Genomic DNA, 26,721 nt, shown 5'->3' with positions numbered 1-26,721 from the left:
TTATTATCTGTACTTAGGAAAAAAATACTAAAAAATAAATTGCAACACAGACTTTCTTCCAGACATTGAAATAAATTATATGCTTTTAATATTGTTGGAGCAAAACTGTCTATGTAACTTAGGAAGAGAAGATGTAGTATTTCGATGTAGGATTCAGTGTCAGGCATGAACTCTTTGGATCAGGGATTGATTCTGAGCTCTTGTTCATACACGGGAGAGCCCTGTGGGAGCCAGGCTGGGGGGCGCATGCAGACTGCTGGGGGTGAAAAGGGGAGTTTATATTCCAGATCTCTAGCTCTTTCCCAGCCTTAATGTTGGGAATGAGCAGTGTCTCTGCAGGTGAAACAGAAATAATACCTCATGGTCAAAAGTAATAGGATCCAATTCTTCAAAAAACCACCCTGCCCTTTCCCCTTTTGATTTTGCAAGGAAGATCTTACAAACTTTCCAAGCTGGGCATTTCATTTGTAAATTCCTCCTTTTCACAGAAACACAGATATAATTCGGATTAATGAAATACACTGCAAAAAACTCTGTAGTTGTCTTTTTTATGCATGTCTCTGTGTGCTGCCCAATGCTGAGATCGCTGCTGGATAGACCTAGCCCCCTATGCAACAAGCACAGCAAAAACCAACTTGATTTTTGGAGAAGTTGGCCGTGTGTGGTGGCTCAGCAGCTGTTTATCCCAGAGCAAATGAGTCGGCAGCTGTTTGGCTGGAAATGCAAACGCTGAGCTAAAGCTGCGTCTCCTGCAAATGCAAAATACAGAAATCAAAATGGGAAAATTCCACTTGCCTCCTTGGTGTTAGTCATCAAGAGAGCCAGAATGCAAATATAGAACTTCAATTTATGGAGGATTTAGGGATCTGAGACAAATTCCAACAGGATTTGGAAAGCGTACAAGAACTTTGTTGAAAAGATTACATCGTGAAATATCAGGTACATGTTACCCTTCAAACATTAGTTGTGAAAAGAAACAGAGGTGCAAAAGAGATTAGTATTTTTTTTTCTTGTATGGAAAACTCCAGAAACTCCAATCTTTTACTGTTTGATAATATAATTAGGCAGTGTTTTGACTAGACTGATTTGATAATGATGCATAGAAAAGGGCAATTTAATCTTGGCACAGCAACTAGGAATGTTTGCCTCATTGCTTTCTATGTCTTAATTTCTACTTTAAATTAAATGTCTTCAGCTCCTGAATGTTTTATATTAGAAACCTTCCTTTGCGAAGCTTCTATTTTGAGTCACTAATTAATTTAATGTACAAGTTAGGTATATCATGGGACTGCAATAGATCAGGAACATATTTTTCTTCCTTCTGCATCCATAAGCTCTATTAAAATCTACTGCAAATCACTTGTGTGTTGAGGGGGTCATACACGTTTCCCATTCCCTCTCAGATGTTTGTGTTAAGTTTTTGATGTTCTCTGTGCTTTTATTCCCTAAATATTTATACTTCCATTTATTTGTCTTTCACTTATCCTAATGTTAAAAAAAAGAACAGTAATTGCTGTAGGAAATTAACAGCAATATTTAACGCTGTGTGCAAAGGCACGTGGCTTTCTTGCTGATGCCTTGTGGTCACTATGGCAGTCACTCAAAATGGTAATTTGCCCTCAGTTGTTTTTCAAATGTTCTGACAATGAGGTGTCTTTATAGATAGCATATTTTGCATATAGCTAGCGGATTTGTATTAGATGTAGCTAGGAATAGTATGAAATGGTGCTTCTTGGGCTAGCAGAGTTATCCAGCTATTGTCTGATGGATGAGAGAAGTGATAGATGGATTTTTCTGTAATTAATTACCCCTTACAGTTATTTCCTGACATAAGCATCTGGTAATGATACAGGATGCTGAACTAGGTGAACTCTCCAGTTTGGTTAAAATGGCAATTCTCAGCATAGATTTAATATGTTACTGCTCTGAGAAGCTTCAAGGAGACTCCACCTGGACCATGTAGTTACCTTTGTGATTGCTCCTGTGACACTTTCACTGAGGTCAAATCCAAATAAAAAGTGCCAAACTTGAATTAACCTAATGACGGCAAAGCTACAGGAGTGGGCAGGAGGGCTGGATCTTGTCTTCTATCTTCGGGGACATTAAAAAAAAAAAAAAAGTATAGGAATATTTAGAGCAAACCCAGGAATCACTGTACCACGTTCAATGTTAACCAGCAGAATATTTCAGAGGAATTTATTTCAGAGGCTTTTATTCTTTTCCAGGGGATCAGTAGCCTCTTCAGTTCCTTAAAAGTGGTGCGTCTTCTCCGACTGGGACGAGTCGCCCGGAAGTTGGACCATTACCTGGAATATGGTGCTGCTGTGCTGGTTCTGCTGGTGTGCGTGTTTGGACTGGTGGCCCACTGGCTAGCCTGCATCTGGTACAGCATTGGGGACTACGAGGTCATCGATGAAGTCACCAACACCATCAAAACAGACAGCTGGCTCTACCAGCTGGCACTGAGTATCGGGACACCATATCGGTACAACACCACTGGCTCAGGGCAGTGGGAAGGAGGACCCAGCAAAGACTCCTTGTACATATCCTCTCTCTACTTTACCATGACAAGCCTTACAACTATAGGATTTGGAAACATAGCACCAACCACTGATGGGGAGAAGATTTTTTCGGTGGCCATGATGATGGTTGGCTGTAAGTAGAATTTGATTTAGCAGTGTTTACGCCAAAGAGAGTTGCGTAGCCTGGGTGGTGGGTGCACCCCTTGCTGCGATCGTTCTGAATGGGCTAAATAAATGTAAGGAGATGCAAGTACTTACAGAAAGACCTGGAGATTATAAGTGAAAACATGAACTGAATTTCTGTAGTGCTGTGGCTTGTAAGTTGTTTGTGGTGATAACTAAGGTACTGAAGTGTGTCTGTTCACAACTACATGTTGACTTCAGGACATCTCTACTTTTCAAGGTAGTTTTGATTGAAGAAAGATCTCGACTAGGATTTGGTTAGAAGTTATGAAGTATGCTTAAATTCATGCAATTGGGATGAGTTTTTGCCTATGAACTTGAAGAAGCTTGGAATGCTTCTTGACGCGGTTTTACCCACTTTGCAAAGCATATAGTGATTCCATAAGGTGGTTGCGCACTTTATATGGTACTGGCTTGACTTAGAGCAGGTCCTTCTTTTATCTCCTGAGCCTTGTAACCTTTGCACCAGGGAAGGGGCTCGCTGCAAGACTTTTTTCTTACTACACCTTTTCTCTGTTTCCTGATTTTTTGCTGCTCCTCTGAAATAGTCCAAAACCAATAGTGGAAAGGTATGTTTCTTATTTCACACACTGCTTAGGTGTGAAAATATAGAAAAGAGTGCCAAAAGTATGAATATTATTTGGGCAAGTTATTTTTCTGCTAAATAAATAATGCTTGATATTTCTAATGCTTTCTATTTTCTAAGCTCCATGAAAACAGTAAGCAATTAGATAACATGAGAGCAAACAAAATGTTTTGAAAATAAGATCTGCATAATCTCCCTGATAATTATCTCAGATGACACTTTGAGCTCATCTCAGAGAAATACTGAGTTATAAAAAGTAAGGTTTTTTCCTAAAGTCTCACTAGATCTGTAGAAGATTAAAGCTATCTGTTTCGAAATTTTTAAATGCTTAAAAAAAAGTTTCAGTTTTCGGACTCTGTTTATAGCGTCGTGTAATGAAATTTTGTGCTGAACAGCATCTTTACTTGATGTGTTGATGTGCTTCAAAACAGTCCCAATTCCATAAAAAAACAAATCCCCAAGCTAAAGTGTTAACGAGCTATTGTGGCTAGACATAGAGAATGTAGAGGTGCTTATTAGCAATTTGTTGAAACTGCTCTGTGGTATTTGCAGAAGTCTTGGGATTTGGAGAATAAAGCAAGCTAGAACATTTTAAATACTGTGATATTTACTTCTCATGGGTGTTCTGGGGACTTTTATTACCTTGCAGAGGAAGGTCCTGCAGAAGGTGCTAATCAACAGTGGTGAAGGATTTGAGGAGAGGGCAATTATAAAAGAATGGATGATAGTAACAATAGAACAGATACATGGCATCAGTAAATGAAAAGAGAATGGAGCTTGGAATCTGTTTTGCATTTGCTGTAGCTAGTTTGCCTTTTTGTTTTCATCGCTGAGACTCATGCTGGAGATGAGGGATGTATGTACCAGTGTCAAACTTGGCATTGACAACAACCTGTACGTGTGCTGCTGGCTGGTTCTGATCTTGTCTCATGTGTTGCCTGCAGAACGGTTAAACCCTGCACATGTTCACTTCATAAGCAGAGACTATGGGCTCAGTAGTTGGAAAATCAGGAGGACCTTTATAGATGTATGGACAAAGTCTGGTGGAAGCAAAATGTAAAATTCAAGAAGCAGGGCAAATGGATAGTTGAGGACTAAATCCAGGTTGCTTTTGCCATATAAATAATGCCACCAAAATGAGTATGCCAACTCTTGTGAGTAGGATGAAAAGCATTTGGGTCATGGCAAAAGGTGCAGACAGTAGGGTTATTTTGGTTTGTTTACATGTATAAAAGTGTGCAAAAGTGATTAAATGGTTGAATCTTTTGCACACATAACAATGAGTATTTGAGGATTTTGATTTCATGCTTGTCAGTACTGTGACTGCTCCTGAAATCTGACATTTTTGCCTGAGTTGAATGATGATTAGAAAATATGCCAGCTTGCAAATAGACATCAGGCTTGGGCTTTATACTTGCAGTATTTCTGCAGAATGACTGGTCCTGTAGGATTGTGCAAACATGCTTGGAAGTGTCAACTGCTGGGAACAGGGCACAATGACCACCAAAAAGAGGCAGAAAAATGCAACAACTAACTTATGTAAAACACCTTCTCAGGCAATCCAAGTGGCCAGTGAGCTGGGAAAAAGGATTGTCCTCATGAAGAGGAGTGACTAGGAATTGAAAACTGTTCATTTAAGGTTTTTCAGAAAAAAAAAGTTTTTCTTTTTGTAACAGTATTTTGAGATAAAATGTAGCAAAATTCAGTTGCAGTTCAATAAGTGATGAATATTTGTCCCTGAACTATGTCTTGCTGTAAGCAGAGAGACATTGTGAAGCACCTTTGGTGGCTTTCCTGAAGCAGCTTGCTAATACCAGCAGTTGATATTGGCAGTATTTTTTTTCTAGCAGGCTCTGCCAAAGAAATGTCTTAAGCTGAGCGCTGGAACCAGAGATAGTCATTCATCACAATCCCAGCTGCCTACTCATGCAAACTTCAGATATGAAAGAAATTCTTTGCTGGGTTGTCAGTTCGCATCAGCTTGTTCTGGAGCCAGAAGTTTTCTATTCGTGCTGACAAAGTTATCTGGACCTGGGAGGAGTGTTCAGAGAGATTCACAAATCCTCCTGGTGGATTGCAGGATTGCAAAATGGTATACTTATTAAAAATAGCCAAATTAAGATTCTGTAGCTGCTGATAAACCATTGCTTGATGCGGGAAGGGGAGAAAAAAGCCAGAATGAATGTATGTGCTCTTCACTTTGATTGGCATTTTGTCACTTGGATGTTCACTGAGGGCTTTCAGTAACTTTGCCTCATTCTGTGGAGCTTACTTTGGATTTCTTTTCATGTCACTCACTCTTTCTTGGTGTCCAGTGCTTTTCAGACGTATTTCCATTTGTTGCTTTTTGATGCTTTTGAAAGATAAACCGTAATGAACGGAAGCATCCCATGTCGAAGGAGGAAGCTTTTTCCAAGGGTCACTGGTTAAATACCTGTTCTGCATTTCCTGGTGAATGTGACGAACATTTTGATTTATTATAGCACATTTTGTATGAATATTGGTCATTTCATCCCTTCTGCTGCATAGGATAGAATAAATAGGTAGGTGTGTCAGATCCTTTGAATGGACCATAACTATGTCCATAAACCAGTTTAGCCTTCAGGAAGGATCTTTCTTATAAACCGCTGTTATCTGCTGTCAGCTCATACTCTTTGGTGAGAAATTCAGCCCCCTCTGTTGTGTGTTGCTCTAACTCAGGTCACAGGCAGGTTTTACAGTTCCTGCAGCATAGCAGAAGTAAAACTATTTGGTTTCGTGCCTTTCAAAAAAATAAGGCATTAAAGAAGCCAGAGATATTGGAACATGCTTAAAATTTCAGAAAGAAATTTTGGTTTATAGACTGTTGCTATCCTGCAGCTCAACACAGCACCTCAGTGAGGAGAGAGGCTTGAAAGAGAGAAGGGGCCTGTGGAAGGAAGTGCAATGGCAGGGGAAAAACAGCGTGCAGGATCCAGGAGATGCATTTTTCAGAAGGAACAAGCATGAATCAGAGTACTGCTTTATTCATCCTTTCAGTGGGAGAAGACTGGCCACATTTCCAGCTTGAAAGCTCCTACATTATCCCTCGGCATGCTTCTGGTGTGACATAGAGCTGTAAGGTTGGCCCCGTCCATGTTCAATATTACAGTGAAATAGCTCTGAACGACCTACCACAGGTAGCAGAATGGGTTTAGCCACACAGATAAAGCATTTACACAGATATATTTGTCCATCTGAGTGCCCCCAAGCCACCACATATTTCAGCCAAGCAACAATCAAAATTCAGAATATTTGGTTTTGCAGTGATTGAAATGCTGCCGTGGTTCTCTCTGCCACAACAGCATGTTGAAGGCAAAGATGGCAATGGACACTGAATACGTCACTGTTTTACAGAATGTGAAAGTCCTGAACAGTCTTCTAGGCATTTGGGAGTCCCCAAAAGAGTTTAGAAATGGTACTTTGTTGTTCTTGCTCTAGGAATATATTATATCTCTTATCTACATAGCTTGCTTTGACTTCTGTTTGCTTTCAGACTTATGGGTGGTTTGGGGAGAGTTGCTATATTGGGTGAGTTGTTATTTTTCAGTGATTGGTTTTAAATTATAGCAAGGACAGGTTTGTTAGTTCAAGCCAGATTTTTTTGTTGGTAGTGTTATTGTTTTTTTTTATAAGCAGAAGAATTAGTTATTGAGATTGCACAGGATACCTTCTCTTGAAAATCAGTCATTTCTGCCAACTATAGGAGCGATTTCTAGAGGACTCTTTCCAAAACTGTGTTGCTGATTTCACAGCTTGAAGTGCTGACTGCTTGCTTCCATCTTAAAAATACCCAGGATGGCAATTTGCAGGTTGGAGAAGAGAACAGATTTGATTTCTGTAACCTTGACCTAGCGTCGTTGTTGTTCGTGGGAGAGCTGAAGAAGAGCAGCGTGGGTGGGTTCCTCTCTGTACCTTGCTCTGCTCTCTTAGTTTTCCTAAACGGAAAGAACAGAACATGCTCTTTGCTGTTGAGAATGGGTGAGACGTTTGCATCTGACACATTTTTCATTGTAAACCCTTCCATATTGAGCAACGGGGCTGAAAGGCCTTTGCTCAAGGCAGCCTCGCTTGCTTTTTCTCATCTCGCCTGTTAACGGAGTTGTGACACGGACTGCGGTTGATTGTCAGTCATCTTGTTGTTGACCTGCCAAGACCTAATTCATTATTCAAGTGCATTCTTTTATTGTTGGAGTAACATTACTCAGTTCCCTGCCAATATACTGCAGTTAGCCACTTGAGTGCTGTTTGCATGAATCACGAAGGTTAATCTAGTAAATTTGTTAAGCAGTGGCTAAACCCACGCACTGACACAGCAGTGTATAATTGTAGGAAAGCACTTGTCTGGCAGACTTCCAGACAAGTCATCCCAAGGGTCCATAGGATTTGATTTTTCATCCATCGGGAAGTGTATGTGTAAAAATTACTAGCAGGAATAGGCTAGCGATCATATTTTGCATAGCAACTAGTAGTAGTATGAGAGGCTGGACGTGTGTGGGCATTAAGTGTTTAGCTGTGATTCATTTCTACCCCTACCTTAAGGGCATCCTACAAGAGTCAGTCCTGTGTAAGGGCATTTTTCTTTCCTTGTGGGATGTGGGAGAGATGTGGATCTGCTTGATCCAGAGTGGTACCTCTCAGAGAGATGGCACTGTCAAGGTTGCAAGTCACCTGGGAGAGTAGGGCTAAGGCTTTTGGAGCCCTTCAGTCAGTGGCAAAGCTTATAGGGGAAAAAGGAGATAGATTGCCCTGGTGGTGTTTCAGATGAGAAAGGTAGTAAGTTCCTTAACAACCAGTTCGAAAGAGACTCAGAAACTGTTTTACCCACATTTATGCTCCAGCACTTGCGGAATGAAATGGCACAGAAAATGAAATGAAATTGCATTACAGTGGAAATTTTCCCTTTTGGGTAGCTGTGAAACAGCATGCCTGCTCTTTTTTTCTTCTTTTTTTTTCCTTCTGTGATCTCTTTTAATTATAAGCAATTGCAGTTGTTTCTCGCAGCAGTAGCAGTTAAAGTGTTTCCAGGCATAGTAATATTTTCAGCGCAGCCTTCTGAACTTGCGATCTCCATATTCTCCAAACAGCTGCATGGAAAGGCTTGGAGTAGGGAAGCATCGGTCGCCTACAGCAGTAAACAGCAGTTACTCGTAGGGGTCAGGAGAGCTGAAGTAGAAGATGGAGCATCCTGCAAAGCTTTCTCATGAAACCTCAGTCTTTGTGAGCGATTGGGGTGGATACAAGGAGGTTAATTGGCAGAAGCGCTGCGGGGGAATATGCTCCTCCTGAGAGCGTACTACTGGGATATGCCAGTAGATTTTAAGATATCCAGGCTCCTGGTTTATAGCAAAAACATGTGTCTTGGACCAACAGCTCTAAAACTGTAAAGCAGCCTCTTTGGGGAAGCTTTATCAGAATTCTTGCAAGGTTACAGCAAGCGTGTGTTTATCTTAGCTTTACTCTTATTATCTTTGGCTTAATATGTTTAAATGAGTTTACGGGACCAAGAGAGAAGGGGCTGTGAGTGGGAGAGGTGAGCCCAAAGAAATGTTCTTCAGTGCTATTTAGTGATGTTATTTAAAACACTGCAAATTGCTATTAAATAAATGATACTTAAATGTGGAAAAATTAACATTTACGTGATACTTTCGCTCACTCACACAGTGCAAGTATGAGGTTGCTGGGTGAGGGAATAAACCACACGTGAGGGTTATCAGGTTTCCCCCAGATTACTCATAACCTCTGTATTTTTCAGGAAGCAGAAAGTTTTAATGAAACTAACCAGATTGGCAAATATATCTGACTCAGTTGTTATGTGCCACAGCTTTACAGTGTTTTATGCTAGAGGGATAAACAAATCTTAGGTAAAAGATAACCACCAGTGCAGTCTATCCCTTGGATAAAAGGGGCTGGAGAGATTGGTCACGTTTTTCTTTTTTTCTGAAGTTTCAGAAAACTGAACACTTTCACGCGCAGCATCGGGCTTTGAAACCTGCAGGGCTCCTTGTTCGCCATCTCTGAGGCAGTGTGTGGGGTAGGGTTCAAAAGGGAACGCTGCTGGAAATGCTTCGCTGGGAGGTTTTGGGCCATTTATCCGCACTGATGCTTTCTGATTTCAACAGAGCCCTTTAGTGCACACTGCTTTTCAGTGGGTAAAACGGGTATTTTCAGTTAAACCTCCTTAATACTCACCTTACTTTTCTCGCAGTCAGGAGGGCTGATTTATCAGGCAGAAGGGACAGAAGGTTGTTAAGGGCGGGGGGAGTAGTTGTTTTAAGAAGTGTCTCATTTCAGTAAAAAAAAAAGACTCAAATTCAAAAATTGTGCTTTTAATATTAATCTTTCATATCTATCAAGAGGTTTCCTTGCCCAAATTTTGTCAGGTTGAACTCCAGAAGTTCAACGCTTTGCATGTCCTGGCAGGTTGAAAGATCTGATTTTTGCTGAGAAAGCCCACATCTCCAGCAGGTTTCATCATGGCACAGCTGCTTGTGATAATGTAATGTGTTTAGCACTACTAAGAGAGATCAGATATTGGATAAAAGATGACGGGTTAATGGTTTCAAATTGCCTCATTTGGTTAAGTCTGCTGTCCTGCAGCCCCGTGTTGCTGTTGAAAATACCAAGAGCATCAAAAGCTGAGTCTGTCTTCTGCATTCAGCTTTCCAGCAGCTTTCTCTGCAAAGACCTTGTTGCAATCCAGAAGTATTTCCTTCTGATAGAAATTCATGCAATGGGATATGGCACAGGTCCCTAGGTACATGGATTTACCCTTTTGCTTCAGCTTGGAGGTTATTAGTTCCCTAATAAGCTGGAAAGCAACCAAAATGCCATCTCTCCCCTGGGTACCTGTGTTGTATCCCAGCCAGTGCTGAGTCAAAAAGTCCAACTGTGCTTCGGTAGGAATATTTTGGTCACGAATGATTAAAACTAGTTTTCTTCTGCTGGCCAGCATCCAGCATGGATTTGTTAAGAATAGTTCATGGCGAATTAATCCTATTTCTTTCTTGGATGAGATAACTGCATAGTGAATAAGAGGAATTTAGCACATACGATGTATCTGAACATTTTAAGACTTCTGATGCTTTTTTTACATGAGGGTCTCACAGCAAGCGAACGAAGGATGATCTAGACACAACCATAGCACAGTGAATTCATAATGTTGCAAATGATTGAAGGATGATCTAGGCACAAGTGTAACACAGTAAATTCGTAACTCGTGGAAAAATCTGTCTCCAAAAGTAATTAAGGGCTTTGCTGTCAAACCAGGGGGGGACGAATTGCAGCGGAAATCTTTGCCCGGCGCTTGCTTCTGCTCGACACTTTGATTAGCAGAGCTGAGTGACGGTGCCCAGGTAGGGTTTATGGGAAGGACTGCCAGCAGTTTAGGTGATGGGATCAGAATTTGTAATGATCTGGAGAAATCGCAAAGGCAGCCTGAAAGCAGCAGAGCGAATGTCAATAAAGGCAAGCGCGCTGCACTGTGTGCGAGACGGGGAAATGGGATGTTTAAGAGCAATATTGGGAATAGCTGGCTCTGCTGCTGTGTGACAGGAAAGGATCTTAGAAGACAAGCAGGGAGCAAGAGTGACGAAGAACTACAAACTGAATATACAGCGAGCCAAAAATAGTAAATCTCACTCAGGGAAGTATCAGGAGCAGTGTCGTAGGCAAGCTGAAGAAGGCAGTTATTCTGCTGGGAATAGAGCTGCTGAGACATCTTTTTTGCTATAAGGTTTTATGAAAGCTATAGACCCACTGGAGATAGAGAAGATTGGTGTAAATTTGCTGAAGGACAAGCAGGTTAGTTATCAGGGACTGAAAGACCGATGCTGGAAACTGGGCAAATTTTTCACCTGTGGGAGGTTTTTTCCCCAGGCAATGCTCCCACCAGATTTTATAGACTCTCTTTTATTGAGGAGGATCTGTCAGACTTCATGTAGGTGTCCTGCTCCCGTGTGCGCATGGCAGGGGGACTAGGTGATCTCTTGAGGTCTTGATGGAAAAGGAGTTGCAAATATCTGCCGTTGATTTCTGCATGGTGATATGGCAATGAGAGAGAGCTTGGAGGCTAAATGCCTCTATAGGAAAAAGCCCAGCTGTGTAGAAATGGCATATTGTTCAGTTCTGTATCATTTTGTTTTTCTCAGTGGAGAGTGTTCAGTTTTGAAGTTAAAAAGAAAAAAAAAGACTATTTTCAGACTGATTTATCGTATTCATCCCCCAAAATATATTTTAACGTGTTTAGAACTGACAGAGTGTTTAATCCCCCCCGTGCTGTCTTTTATCCTAATGTTTTTTCCTCATTTCTCATCTCTTTATCGAATTTTCAGATTGCAGACTCTCTGGAAGGAAGTCTGATTATAATGATCATCTTTGTAATTAACTATCAAACAGCATTTTTTAGCCCTTATTTGAAAAGATCCTTAAATTACTTGTTTCCTAAAGTTTCAGTGCATGAAGTAGCAGCCATGTATCAGTGCCCCTGCAAAATGCATGTTTGTGTGCATGTAGAGCAGTCATGGAGGCTGGGGGAAAACTGCGATTCCCATGCTGTCTTGGCAAGGTTGAAGAGCCTAAAAGCCTCCTCAGTCTTCATACGAGTTAAACAGAGTCTGCTTTAGGAAGGGATGTTGCAGTTTTGGAGTCTGGTCTCTCATGGCTGTAGAATAGACTTAGGTGATAGAATGGGACTAAACTAGATAGTGGCTAGTCAGAGCTGGGTGGGATGAACCTCACTTATTTTGTAAGTGCTCATAACCCAGTCCTTCAGGGTTCTTCTCAAGTGAGACCTGAAACATGCTCTTTTAAGCACCCGAATAGTCCCACTGACCTCGTTATTGCTTAATGAGAGCTTATCTTTAAGTGTTTTTCTGGACACAAGCCATAATGAAAAGAGTGTTTCTGACGTTTAAGGTTTGTGAATGGAAGTTCCAAATATACTTGGTAGAGAAATAGGTGCCTAAGACCCATTTGAAAGTCAGGAGGACTCATGCCTGAAGTTCATGTAGGCATAATGTAAACTCCTGGCATCCTTTTCAGTGAGGTCCCGTGTATGGGAGTTATTTTTTACATGATGTGTTAGAATGATCATCTGTTTGGAAAAGACATGGGAACACTGTCATTGTTGTATACAGTGAAAGGACTAGATTCATTTCCGCTTAACATATTAAAGTATTTTATGAAATCAGATAGATGCTCCCACTCTTATTTTTCTTCTGTATAGGAAGTGTAGAAGAATGAAATTATTTCTGTGACTCATTAATGTCCACATTTCCTGCCCAAATTGATTATCTGCCTTACCTAAAGGAAATGTAGCTTTATAGTTAATCAAACTTGGTCTTTCTGCATTAACACTTACAAGAGATTAAAAAAAAGGGAAAGAAAAGTAAGAAAGAAGCATAGGAAAAGCCATTAACGCCAGTGCCACGTCTGAAAATACTGGAATTGCTGGAGCTTGTAAGTCTTAAATGATCAAATGCAAATGAAGATAGGGCATGCAAGAAAGAGCATGTAATCAACTTCCTTGTCTGAAGAAGGAATGAGAATAGGAGAAAGGAAGGAGCAGAAGACACACATGGTAAGATACCTGCAGCACCTGCTGCCTGCTCAGGGGCCCTGGAGGCTCCCTTGGCCAAACTTGCCCTTGCTCTGTGCACAGTATCGTTTTGGCAAATGGGTCCGTTTAGTGATGGGTGAGACATTTCTCTTGTGTTTGTGTGCAGAATATGCAGTGCTGAGCCCCAAAGCTGGCGAGCACATCTGCCTCTAGGAAGAGGTGAATGCTGATCCTGATGAGAAGCGAAACAAGGATTACTCTGACAGAGCTTTGTGGCACCTTGATGTGGTCCATGCGGTTGATGCCACTTTGGTGCTTGTTCTCCCTTCCGTCCCATACGGCAGAGCAGGCCAGGGCCCCAGGCTGCACTCATGTTGAGGTTGCTCTGCTTTCTCTTCTGGGAAGTTCAGTGGTTGCATTTTTTGTTAGAAAAGACTTTTCACAGCAGAATTAGATTTATTTGAAGCATTAGTCTTGATTTCAAAATAATCATTTTTCTTTGGTAAAGTTTCCTTAGTCTTTTTCAGGGATCATAATGGGTGCACATTATCTGTGCTAAGTTAACAGGGCTTTGAGCTGCGTTTAGGAAGCTGAACACAGAATCACAGAATGGTTGGAGTTGGAAGGGACCTGTGGAGAACATCTAGTCCAACTCCTCTGCTCTAGCAGAGTCACCTAGAGTATGTTGCCTCAGATGGTGTCCAGATGGCTTTTGAATATATCTAAGGAAAGGTACTTCACATCCTCTCTGGGTAACTTGCTCAAGTGACTTAAGAAATCCCACAGTCTGTGTGGGTTGCTTTTGAGTAGGGGAAAAAAAGATTTTTATTTATATGTTTATATAGATATCTATATAGATATATAGATATTTATTTATTTTTAAAGCCTCACAGTGGAAGTGCTTTGCTAAACTTCCTCCCAAGTAAAAAACTCTATAACTAGTATAGGAAAGAGATTTAAGCTCTCTTGCATTAGAGACGAAATAGCTAGAAAATTATTCATAAGCTTTAAACACTAATGTGTTTCTATTTAAATGCTTCTTACAAGCAGGAGAAGTCATTAAAGACTTCTAAATGTTTACAATATTGTATGGGGTGATCAGAGGCTTTGGAAGGAGCGTGATGGAGGCTGCATCAGTAGCGAACACCCCAACAAACACAGATTAGGAGGGGCAGGTAACGGAATTGAGCAGATTTGTTCTAGATTAATTAGTCAGATTGTTGATGTTCTTACAGTCCATCACTGATACACAAACAAACTGGTGAAGAGTGGGGCATCTAAAGCATTGCTCTTCATTAAAGTGTTTAGTGGTGCTCCAGCAGCCCCGCTCCATCTGGAGGGTAGTAAGAAGTAATGGACCATGGAGAAGTTACGCATCCTCACCTCGATCCATTTTCAGCCAGCTGAAAAGTGACAAAGAGGATGTTTGCTTAGGTATATCACTTGTGATTATAAATTCAAAAAGAACAGCAGAGTTCTGTGTTCTTTCTTTCCATGTCAGAAATTTATTCCTTCCTTCCTTTCCCTGCTACGCAAATACTTCCAACCCCAAATGCATGGTGTGGGTAAAGGCGCTTGGTTTTCTCAATATGACACAGTCGTCTGCAGTGGTGTGACATTTTAAATGGTTTCTGTGTTGCTACAATAAGAATGTCAGCATGAATCAGACCTTCTCATAGTTTATCGTCTTTCAGGTTATAACTGTAAAAACAAAACATCTTCGTGTACTGGCCTAATAGGAGCACATGGAAGCTGCTAACTGATGGCATTTTCATCCATGCATGGGAAGGAGAAGAGACCTGTTGTGGTCTCTTTTGATTGATAGCACCAATTAAACCAAGGAACAAGAGCTTTTGGGTAGAGGCATCAAAAAGGTAGGGCTCCCAGTTAGGGTTGCAAGGCCTTTAGTTTCATTTCTAGCTTTGATGTTTGTGAGGAAAGGTGAAATTTGGCATTCATTTTGTGATTCTTTTTTCCTCCTCAAAACTATGCCTGTTGACTCCAGGTCACATACCTGGGGGGCTGTTCAGACCTCAGGTCCAATTCAGGGAGTAAGGTTTAGAATAGACATCTGGGTTTTACCAATCCACATTTTAAAAGCAGAGATGAGGTCAGAGGTAAATGCAGAATTTCATCAGCTACACTGGCCACTCCAATATCCTTCAGTCTGGGCATTTTATGATACCCAGCAGTTCGTGTAGGTCCAGGCTACAGAGTATGTGGGAAGAAATCAGATGGATTGGATTTCCAGGGTAAACATATCCCAGACAGTACAGATTTATCCTGAAATCAGTATCCACATCATGTTTTTGGTAAAAATATGTTGAAATTATGTAGGCGTAAGTATAATAGCCCAATATATCTTAAATCTTTTTAATTATTGCAATATCTTATTAAAAATAGGGTAAACATTCAGTAGAATGGCAAGACATATATGGCTGAAATGAAAAAGCCAGATTAGGTATGTATTATAACTCTACAAAAGCTGCTAAACAACAGGTAGGGTTAAGATTAACCACATAAATTTTGCTCTGAATTCACTGAAACTTTGAGTACCAGGTCTTTGAGTGCTAAGTCTTAATAGTAGATTAACATTATATATATATAATATATAATATATATATGTATAGCATATATTTTTTTTCCTTAAAGAACAAAATAACCAGTATAGCTATTCACTTGTTTTTTGTTTGAAATTTTAATGAACTGTCTTTGACACAAGCTTTCTGCAGCAGTTTGGACAATTTTGCAGTAGCCTGAGGAAAAAAAAGGTATAATAAATACAGATTTACTGGGGGTGACGAAAATTTATCTTTTTTTCCCCGAATTCTTATAACACTGAAAAGATATTTTCAAAGTCTTTATAAAAGTTTCATCCCGATGTCATCAAAAATTTTATTGAATTTGATACTTCTGCTTCTGACTGCTGTTATTCTTGCATGTATTTCCAGGAATGTAATTTGTTTTTCATGCACAGCTACAAAAATTGAAAAACAGCCGAATTCAATTTCCTTAAATTTCTTAAAAACATTCACCTTGAGGTTGAGAAATATCAGGCCAAAATAAATTAATCTGACGAAAGGAAGGAAGTTTAGAGTGGGAGGTGAAGCTCCGTCTTGACTGTGGAATGCACTGTTCACTCAGCAAATTCTATTTTAATACCTTTTTTTTTCTCCAAGATAAGCATCCTATTTTAGTAAAAAACACAGAATATACATTTGTGAGAGGTGGTATTACCTTCCATATCTGGCCTGAAATAAATTTTTTCAGTCAGTTTTATATTTATAATACACGATATTCTTAATCTGTAAGTCTGATACATAGGATAAAGATGTTTTGACAATTATCGTATTGTTATCTGCAGAGATTCTATCCTTATATACTGTTTTCTCTTTCTTGAAACCATTTCCCTGAAGACGGAAATTCAGTTTTTTCCCTAATCTGTCCCCAAAAGATCTCCGCAGCAGCACTACTCTGTTGACCTAGCATATGGCTTGGTAGTTATGTGCAGCAATAACTAGATAGGCCATCTATGCTGGCCAAGAAGAAAATCCTGACATTTTATTTCGGGGCAAACAGAATTTTATGCCCGTTGTTTTGACCGGCAGATAAGAACTACAGAATCTATAGGCTTGAATATGTAAATGTATCTTCCTGATAATGTCAGCTCACTGTTTGGGCTAAGATGGAACATGGTGTCTTGGAAGCTGTGTTTTATGTTGCATTTTCTCATTGAAACAGGGGAAAACTTCACCCGCCTCCAATTTTATTATTTACTTTTGTTTAATTTTATTTTACTTTTATTTTTTATGAAGGGCCACCTGGGTCAAATCAGGATGTTCTCATGATGTTGAGATGTGAAAGTAAACACTCCCCAACTTGGCATTACTATTTATGCCTTTTAGCAGCCTTTACTTGTGTCTCCCAAGTGAAGTGTGTTTTGTATATAGCAGTAGCATACTAAATTGTAAGAAATATCTTTTTTTTTTTAGTTTCATTATGAAATTACCCGTGCCATCCCATAAGCATAGTGCAAATAGCATGTGAAATAATTGCTGCTAATTAAACCTTCCTGACTGAAAACCATTTCCATAATCTAATTAGGCTAAGTATGTAGCTGAGCGTTGTATGGGATGGTTAATGAAAATGTTTATAAGCATGGATCATGCTGAAATAAGTAAAGGTTGAAATTAAGCATGCTCAGGAATTTTGCTGTCCCTTCTCCAACCCTGAGTGTATAAATGGGCAGGGATAAGGGCTGGCAAAAAGTTTTCTTCTCTGTATTTCACTGTACCACAGGAAGAGAGATTTTCTTGCTGTCTTCTGAAACACTTATCGTGGCAAAGGCATAAGTATTTTCTTTCCTCTGGGAGGTTAGCTCTGTTAGCTCTCTCTTTTTTTTTTTAATGCAGGATAAATGCACTTTTTTTTTTTTTTGCAGAATTATGTTGTCAAATTCTTTAAGTACAAAATACTGGAGACGTTAAAAAATATTCCGGAATATTCCGAAAGCACTTTGGGCCCATTTTATAGGAGTTGTGTTTGTGCATTGATCTTGCCCATTTTTCCACTAGAAAGTTTGACATACGTTTTTCCCACAAAATAAAGTGGCCTCCCACCTTTCTATATGGAGTGCATATGGAGCTGGCCGTTAGCAATGCACTTAGCGCAGCGGTCAGCTGTATCAAAAAGTGACACGTCCCACCTCGACAAATCTCTGAGGATTAAAAAATAGAGAAAGTACCGAATAGCTGTGCTAAATTCTCCAAGGAGGAGGATTTTCGCTTCCTCCTGCCGCTGATTTCCTTGGGAATTCCACATATTTCCCCACCCTGATAGAAGGTGATAGGAGCAGATGGGAAGAAGTGAGATCATCCGAGATAAAATTTGCAGATGCTGTGTTTTTGCTAGCCGGAATTTATCAGGGAGAGGATTGTAGTCGGTCCTCCTTTTGCAGTGTGGAGGGAAGAAATCTCAAGGCACCTATGGTCAGTAGGTTCTTGTAGAATAACCAGAATAAAATGGTTTTGAACCTTCATTTTCCTTTTTTTTTCTTTTTTTCTTTTTTTCCACGCTTCTCCTTCTTTGACTTTAGAGCCAACTTTGCAAAAACACTGTGGAATTTTATTCAACGAGGTTGTTTTCCTGGGGATTTACAGATCTGATTAAACCTTATGGCAAAAGACGCAGTGCAGTTTCTAAGGTGCCCTTAATGAGAAACTTTTACTTAATGCCTTATCAGCTGAGCAGCTCCAGAGAAGAGCAGTGTTTCTGATGCATTAAGGTAATAGTTGCATATGATCATTTTTACTCTCAGCACGAAACTTGACCTTCATTTTGGTCTGTGCCCTGGAAAAAAATATCTTATTAGCACTTCTGTACTGTCCCAGTGGTGTTTTGTAGGCTAATTCAGAGTCCAGATGCTTAACTTATGGATGTCATATAAGGATGGGGTCAGGTAGAGGTACAAAGTAAGTCTGTCCCTTAAGAGGCTCAAAGTGTATCTATAATTCAGCAACAAGACTGATATCTTTAATTAAAGCTATGTGATTTTCTTTTTTGACCTCAGGCCGTAGTTTTTAATTCTCCTGTGGGATCTTGCTTATTTTAGCAGCCTTACTTTCCTAGGGAAAAGTAGCTTCTGGTGGTGGTGGGTGTATAAACATGAATTCTCGATCCTCTTTGGAAAGCACATTGCGTCTTGTAATTGAGTGCTATTTTTAGTGCATAATCCAGGATATGGTTGCTTTGGCTGGAATTCATCTCGCCTAACATAAGACTTGTACGATATAAAAAGTTTCCATCTTTGCTAGCCCCCCTTTAGGTTTCTTTTGTATTCAATGGAAAGAAATGGGCACTTTCCAGATGCAATCCAACTGACTCGTTTTAGGTGTCAACTTCAGAATGAGCTGAAACTATGTCCTAAAAGAGTCTGATTATAAAGGTGGGTAGCTTAGATGGAGGTATCTGTATCCCACATTTCATTTAAAGCACAAATGACGTATATGAGTATGGTGGTGCTTAAATAAAATCACATAATGAAATGTGGGATTTTTCACTTTGCCAGTAAATATTTTGTCATAAAACTTTGTGGACCCAAAATGGCATATTTTTATGGAAAAGGAGGGAGAAAGTTTCTCTTTGTATGTGTATTGAGTTCATGTGGGTGAGTGTGAATCTTTATATAAACTCGGTGCTCATATATGTCTGAATGCTTTGTTTTTATAGTTGCTGCTCTTTTACCATTCCTTCAATCATATGGGAGTATTTTTTTTTTTTTTTTGCTGTTCTGTATATTTATATGCAGCCCATCATCACCAGTGGGCTCTATTTATAAGTGCGGCTCCCTTATGATAGCCTAAAATTGTTTATACTTGCAAGAAGAATAAATGCAGACTTGCCACATTTCCAATACGCTTGCTTGACATGTAGCAGTGCAGTCTGCAATTGCAACAGTTTAGGTTGGATCGGAGTTATTTATTGTAAGTATGATATCTGCAAAGATTACTCATAAAAATCACAAACTTCAAAACTGAAGTAGTCTCATGTGCTGAAATTTTATTTTATCCTCTCTTGAAAAAAAGCACCAAATTTCAGTCTGCCAATAGCACCTTCTTAATCAATAGCTTCATTGTCCCCGGATCATATAAGTCAAGCTCAGTAATTAAGAGCTTCCTGTTGTGCCCTTTTAGCGATTTGTGGTAACAGTGATAAATTCCTGCCTTGACGATGTTTTCTTTTGTTATTTGGTAATCTCCGAAGAAATGGTAAATGCAACTGAGAGCTGAGTATGCTGCTTTATACAATAACCACCCACCTAATTCCTGCAGGGATTGGGACAGTCAGCAGTGCTGTGTTGCTGGGAGAAAAACAGCTTAAGAGGAAACTGATAAGTACCTTGAGAATGAATGCAAAATTGATAATATCATTTGGATTCAGCAGAGCAACCCAATGCCGCTCCCAAATCCTCATTAATTTAATCGGTTCTGGCTGTTGCTACCTTACCCTGCTCTGCATGGATGCAGCCCACATTTACTAGTAGTTTGTTTGAGCGCTGGCTAGTTTATTTATCTCTTTGAAAAAATATTTAGTTATCTGGGTTGCTGGATAATTCTGTATATTTTTGGCACTTGATGTCAGTCTGTAACTTTCCTAGTGTTGAACAGCATCACTCTGTTAGAGTTTACTAAGTCACTCATATAATAGATGGTATAAGAGCCACAGTCAAGTTTCACATGCTGACTTGGCACAAAGTATGTTATAATATAGTGTAAAATTGCTGAAATGTGGAACCCTTTGATTAAACTGTTATACGAGTACGCTCCACAGAATGGAGGTATGAAACCTGCAATAAGCACATTTAGGAATAGGTGCCATTTGCCTCTTGCAGAGGGAAGCCCATGGTTGTACCCCAGAGTGCACCTGCAGAAAACACAGTCAACATAATCGCAATCCAGCAAAACCTACTTGTTTTCAAATGAAGTTAAAAGTGTTCATTTTTTTTTCCGTAGGAATTGAGCCATGATACATCAAGCAATATAGGCCACTTTTCTAGTATTTCTATGCTGTAATTCCCTTATAGGAAATGTAATTAAGTTTTACTTATTTTGAGTGTTGTTATTCATGTAGCAATGTATTACAGTGCATATTGGATTGCACTGCAGCAATGAACATAAAACATCGCTTTTTGTACAAATATTATAGCTAGTTCTCCGCAAATGCTTGCATATTTTCAATGGCAATAAATTTATAAATAGAAAACAAGACTATTTTTGTTATTCAAAACTGAGTGGAGGAATACTTCCCTACCAGCAAATCATTTTTCAACCTGTCAATAGTAAACGTACTTGACAACGAATTGAAAAAGAGAGGAAAAATAAAAATTGATTCAGGAGACTCTGGAGTCTTGGAGGGTTACTTTCCTCTAGACAGCTAAACTGTAATTTCAAGATTTTCCTCATAAATATATTCCAATCATAAGATTGGAGGGAGGACTATCATCATGGTAGTCTGCAACACAGACAATTTTATGTCTAAAATGGCCTTTGAAAGACAGGATATTGGAGGTGTAATCATGTTGTGATGCTGCGCAGTTACTGGAGACAAGGGCAATAGCCAAGCTTTGGTAGGGTGGTGATGGGATCCGTACCAAGTATCACCCGCCAAAGCACCGGATCCAGTTTTTTTCCTTCATGTTTTGAGGTGTAATATGGATGTGAGGGTGCTCATCACCATGGCAGAAGGTTCCACTGTGGCAGGTCTTAGTGGCAGCTGCCTGTGTGGGACATCCTTCGTGCCTCCAGCTGCAGCAAGGCAATGGGAAGAGCTGTAGGTTACAGTAACTAACACACTGTCTCATTTCAAAGCTGTGTTGTCCCAAATGTCTAATGCTTAAGCATCCTATAAATGACAGCTATTAGAAAAAAGAAGAAATGATTTCTCCAGTAATAAAGAGGATTTCTAAGCAAGTTTTCAGCATCCTGGTAGGTAAAGAAACCACCCGTCTAAGTGAGAAATAAAGTTGCCTTGTGATTGAAACGAGGTGATGGGGAAATGAAGCAGATAAGCTGCAGAAGGCTCAGGGGATGCTTATACTTCAGTCCTAGCAAGGAGAATCAGTCTGCTGGTGCCTCCTGCACAGCCCTGGTGTTGTTTCATGGGAGCCACTTCTTCCTCTGTATCAGAGGAAGTAATCAAAGAGTAAATATTTTATATATATATATATATATATATATATATATACACACACACATATATATATATATATATATATACACACGCTCTCTATATATTTCCTATATATATATAGGAAGTTGGAGAATAATATAACTAAATCAGTAAAAAAGATCAGTAAATATACTCTGATACTTACTACTGCTACTGCTCCAGTTTCCTGCTTTCTTTGTAGCAGTCTTATTTTAAACTGCACCAAAGTGCTTTGGTGAAGAAGGTTTTCCAGCAACGGCCAGGGAACAGTCTTAATCCCTTCACTAATTCCTCTCTTCCTTGACCTCTTACTTTTAATCTCCTTGAGAATTTTATTCCTTAACCACTCGGTTTAATCCCATCACAGATTTGATTCCCTGGCCGCCTGGTTTTAATCCCTTTGCTAATTCCACGGTTGAGCTCTCGCTGGAGGGGAGTTTTACCCAAGTGCAATTTTGAATTTGGCACTTTCAAGTTGGTGGTGGCCTCCGTTACTGCGTCTTCTTGCCTTAATTCTGGTTGAGGGCTGAATCAGCTGCAAGACAAGTAGATGCTACTGCTTATCCAAATATATTTTGAGGGAGAGCCAACTAATTTTGGGCCCAGAATTACTTGTGAGAAGGATTGGAAAGTTACCCTAACAAGGATGTCAGCTGCTTAGATGAGCATTAAACTACTCAAAGATGAGTCTTGTGAACTTAATTACCATATCATGGCAATTATGTCCCCCGAGAGGATTTGAGTTAGGAGGATCTGTAAATGAGCTGGATACTCAGGTGCATCCAGGCTCCCAGAGTAATGGGAGGCTTTGTCTTTGAGTGCACTTTGCCTGCACTTGAACCCAGCGAGGAATATAAAGTTACTGACCAGCACTTAGTGCAGGCCAAGGATGTAAAGATGAAGGAAAGACTTTGCCTGCTGTTATTTTTCTTCTTTTGAACTATTCAATTTCCCACAGTGCATCAATTTTTAAACGGGGACTTTAAGCTACAATATTCTAGCCCCTTCCATGAAGTCTTTTCTTTTCCCCCTTTCCCTTTCACATCAGCATAATCTGGCCAGTCATGTAAAGCCACCTGCTATTTACATTTTGTCACTTGAAGTACTTGCCTCCCTTCTTTGTTCTTCTTCTCCTTTCTGTCGGTCACTCTGCAAAAATAATTGTGTGTTATTTGGAAAGTCCCTTTCAAAGGTGCTTGTTTCCTCCTGTGGCAAGTCTTTCATGGGCAGGTGCACAATAAGGGTGTAGTTTCTGGTAGGTCCAGGTGTGCTTGATACTAAGGATTGATTTTTCCAAGGACAAAGTGAAGCATTTGCAGCTGGGAATGGCATTGACTCCCCCAGCGTACGTGAGCAGTGGTGCAAAGATGCGATGCTGTGCAGATGGTGTTCAGGACGGCCTTTCTGCTTGTTTATCCCAGCTTTTGATCAAAAACCTGGTAAAAAGGCTGACAAAAGGGTCATCAGGAATATGAGATGGAGAAGAGGTCAGAATTTATTGCTAAAATGATTCTTCAACAGTTTTTTTTTTTTCCTTCCTTTCCACTGTTTTTGAGTGACTCAGTTCCCAAGTAGCTAACTCTCCCATCCTGGACTTAAAACTCATCAGTGCAAATTATCATTGCCATTATTATTTAAATAGTACCATTTAATTACAAAGAAGACTGTCTGCTGTGCCCCCGCCTCCCTTTTTTTTTGCCTCTCCTTTTTTAAAAATTAAATGGCAACTCTGGATCCACTCACCAGCCTCAGCAATTTAAATATTAAATACCTGACACAGTGCATTTGCTTACCAAGATGATGCATTGGAATAGAGCTGTAGTGCAAAAAAAAAAAAACGTGGTCAGGCTAGCCAAAAACTGGGATATTTGTGCTTCCTAGGTTTTAGCAACAGTCTTAGTCGTGTTACTTCGCTAAATGCAAACGCAATCAAGTCTGTTGTCTGAGGTCAGAGGTCTCACTTGCTGGCGGAGCTGTCCATATGTTTCCAATGTTCCTGTGGGTGCAGAGAGCTCCAAGATGAAGTCCTGCGTGCTGCAGGGAGACAAGCAAATGTGGACAGCTCAGCTGTGTCACTCATAGCAGGGGCTTGGCGAAGTTATGTGGTATGGACGCTCAGTTTTCAAATTTCAAAATTGCCAGGCTAAGAAGACTTGAGTGGAAAAGTATCATAGAATCAATCATAGAATGCCTAAGGTTGGAAGGGACCTCTAGAGATCGTCTAGTCCAACCCCCTGCACATGCAGGGTCACCTAGAGCACGTGGCACAGGACTGCGTCCAAGCGGTTTTGAAGATCTCCAGAGAAGGAGACTCCACAACCTCTCTGGGCAGCCTGTTCCAGGGCTCTGGCACCCTCACTGTTGAGAAATTTTTCCTTAAGTTCTTGTGGAACTTTTGTTGCTTCAGTTTGTGGCCATTTCTGCTAGTTCTGTCAGTGGTCACCACTGAAAAGAGGCCGGCCCCATCCTCCTCACTGCCTCCCTTAAGGTACTTATAGACACTGATTAGATCCCCTCTCAGCCTTCTCTTCTCCAGGCTGAACAGGCCCAGCTCCCTCAGCCTCTCCTCATAGGGCAGATGTTCCAGGCCCCTGATCATCCTTGTAAAAATAGCAGTATCTATGCTGGGAGAATGGTAATGGAAAAACAGAGCTCTGGGGAGGACCCTTCTGCATACAGAGATTGAGGCAGGGAAAACAAGACTGAGACGATGCTTAAAGTTCATGGGAAGGTTGTGCTGTTTCCTACAGCCATTGCTTGCACCAATGCTGGCACTGTGATTATCCTGGGGTAAAGACAACTGCGTGTGTGTAGTGGTATGGCCAGGAAGAGACAGGGTTGTGGGAGGAGGGCTGGGCTGCCTGTCCTGGTAGGGATGTCAGATCCAGCACCTTTTGCATGCGTCTGCAAAAAAAAAAAAGGTTGAATCTTGGCTTGTGTTCCCTGTCCTGGTGGGAAGGTCGTTCACGGCAGAAAGAACATTTAACTTCTCCATTAAATTGCACTACAGAACGTGAAAGACTTTGTTTCTGGTGCATCAGGGTACTTACAGTAAAAGGAAGAGAGAGCTTTTTTATGACAAAAAAGTAAATGCTGCATAACCTCAAAATAGTTTAGGCAATTTCTTAAGTATGAAGATGAATTGAAGTGGTCTGTACTTCTAGTCTGATGGAAGTTACAATGTAGGTATGTTTAAGATTTTGCTTTAATTCCAGTTCTCCAGGGTGTTTCTCAGCCCAAGGTTTTCTTTATCTTTGCGGCAGATGCTCTACAGGCATTTCAGTCACTCAGGCAGCTATATTTAATGCATGTATTACCGTTAACACAGAAGGTGTTAATATGTATAACGATGTTTCCTTCAAAAAACCCCACAGCATTTATTCTAGCTCTTTATCTTTAATGTGATTGTCAAGATTTTCTTATGTTGGAGAAGGAAATGGTGACATTCAAGCCACCTCAAGGTAGTAATTCCATTAGAGCACTTTCCAATTCCTCAGCTATGAACTTGGCGTGCTTAAGTAGAAGTGAATTTTATAGAGATACATTGGAGAAAAGAAGTCAGCTTTGGACACACAGAAAATACGTACTTTCCTGTTAGAAGTATGAGGAAACATTCACAGCTGAAGTGTGTCCATGGAATTTTCTCTGAGATTTTGCTTTCAATGATGAGCAACAGAGGTTGCAAAAAATGCCCTTCATGTACTGACAAATCTTCAGAGCAGGGGCTGAAGCTACAGATCTCCTTATAAATCAGAGGTGCTTTTTCCCTGCTTCCTGTGTAGGAGTGGTATGGAATTGCCAAATTATTTTCCGTAGCCAGCTAATACACTTGTTTCAGCACCGAGTGTTTGTTAAACACAGCACACAGAAAATATCCAGAACAGAGGCCTATAAGGCAGACTGGCCAACAGTATCCTCTGTCTGTCTGAAATGCTTGGCAAATGTGTCGGAACCAATAATTACTGTTTGAAACAAGCCAACAGGGGTTCACTGTGACGGTGTGGCTTCGGTCACCTGAGTATTAGGGGAGAAGCTGCTGATCAGAATATTGGAACTTTTTCCTGGGACAAATGGTCAAAATTGGGTGCAGAAAAATCCCCTCTCCCAGCGGAATATCCTCGTTGTTGGGATATGTGGTCTCATTCCGCCCTTTGCTTTCTCCTTCCAGCCTCATGAGTCTTTGATGCTTTTCTGTTCTCTGCTGAAAGCCTGATGGGTGGCAATGGGAATCTGGAGACCTGGGTTTGAGCTCCATGAGGCTCAAACCAGGTCTCTGTTTTCTCCAACCACAAGACTCTTCTCAAGATAATACCACCTATATATACCACCACATACATATCTATCTATATGTATGTATGTATGTATATTTCCCCATATATTTACAGTGTTGCTCTGCATTTTGCACTGGGATGTAGTCCATTAGTGCACCTCATGTTCCTCAGCACATCTCTGGCCCCTTCAAGGACCACCTAGATGTGTTTCTAGATCCCACTGTGGCTTGGGTGGGATATTAGCACCATGGTGTGTAAAGCTGTTCACTTCTGGATGTTCACAGAAGCCGCTCTGAAGGTGACTCGGGTGTACTTAATGTTAAAAAGAAAAGCAGCTGATGATACTGAGCATCTCCAAGGTTAGTCTTTATTGTGAGACAAGGATGCGGGCATCTGAAGTTGCTTAACCTTTGTTTTTGTGCTTACGTTTCTTGTTTGGATGCATTCCCTGATGTTCTGAGAACCTAACAAGGATCCATTTTTCATTTTGTGAGGCACTCATTCAAGTGAAATCCTCTGTTCTGAATGTCTCTGCTGAAATACTCTGGCATCCAGGTGAAGCTGTGTGTACAGACCAGTTTAATGTGCAGTTCACTGTCTTGCTTGCTTTTTCCCAAAAATGTCGATGACTGATTGCATTCAGTTATATAATTGTATTATGTAAAAAGTGCATTTTTCAATGGAATTCTTTCCCCAAAACTGGGATTTTAAGAAGTTTTGCTTCTTGAAAATTTGAAATAATCAACCTTTTATTTTTAATGTAAATGCTTGCTTTGATTTTTTTTTCCAAATTTTTAAAAGCTATTGAATGCATTAAAGTACAAAAATGTAATGCATCTCAAACTTTTTCATAAAGATTATAAAATGGTTATAGAG

General features: G+C 40.2%; 1 protein-coding gene across 1 annotated transcript in view; it reads left to right on the top strand.

Annotated features, from left to right (window-relative positions):
* Nucleotides 1-26,721, top strand: part of KCNH5 (potassium voltage-gated channel subfamily H member 5) — a 142,141-nt gene that overhangs the window by 51,547 nt on the left and 63,873 nt on the right. The window contains exon 7 of the mRNA XM_088539485.1: nucleotides 2,226-2,655. Within this exon, the coding sequence (XP_088395611.1) occupies nucleotides 2,226-2,655 (430 nt within the window). The remainder of the gene's footprint in view (nucleotides 1-2,225; nucleotides 2,656-26,721) is intronic.

The sequence above is a fragment of the Tinamus guttatus genome, unplaced genomic scaffold (assembly GCF_059628265.1).
Source record: "Tinamus guttatus ecotype Peru unplaced genomic scaffold, ASM5962826v1 Tinamus_guttatus_pri_ptg000048l, whole genome shotgun sequence".
Classification (NCBI taxonomy): domain Eukaryota; kingdom Metazoa; phylum Chordata; class Aves; order Tinamiformes; family Tinamidae; genus Tinamus; species Tinamus guttatus.
The sequence above is the reverse complement of the archived record's forward strand: the minus strand, read 5'-3'. Positions and strand labels throughout refer to the sequence as shown.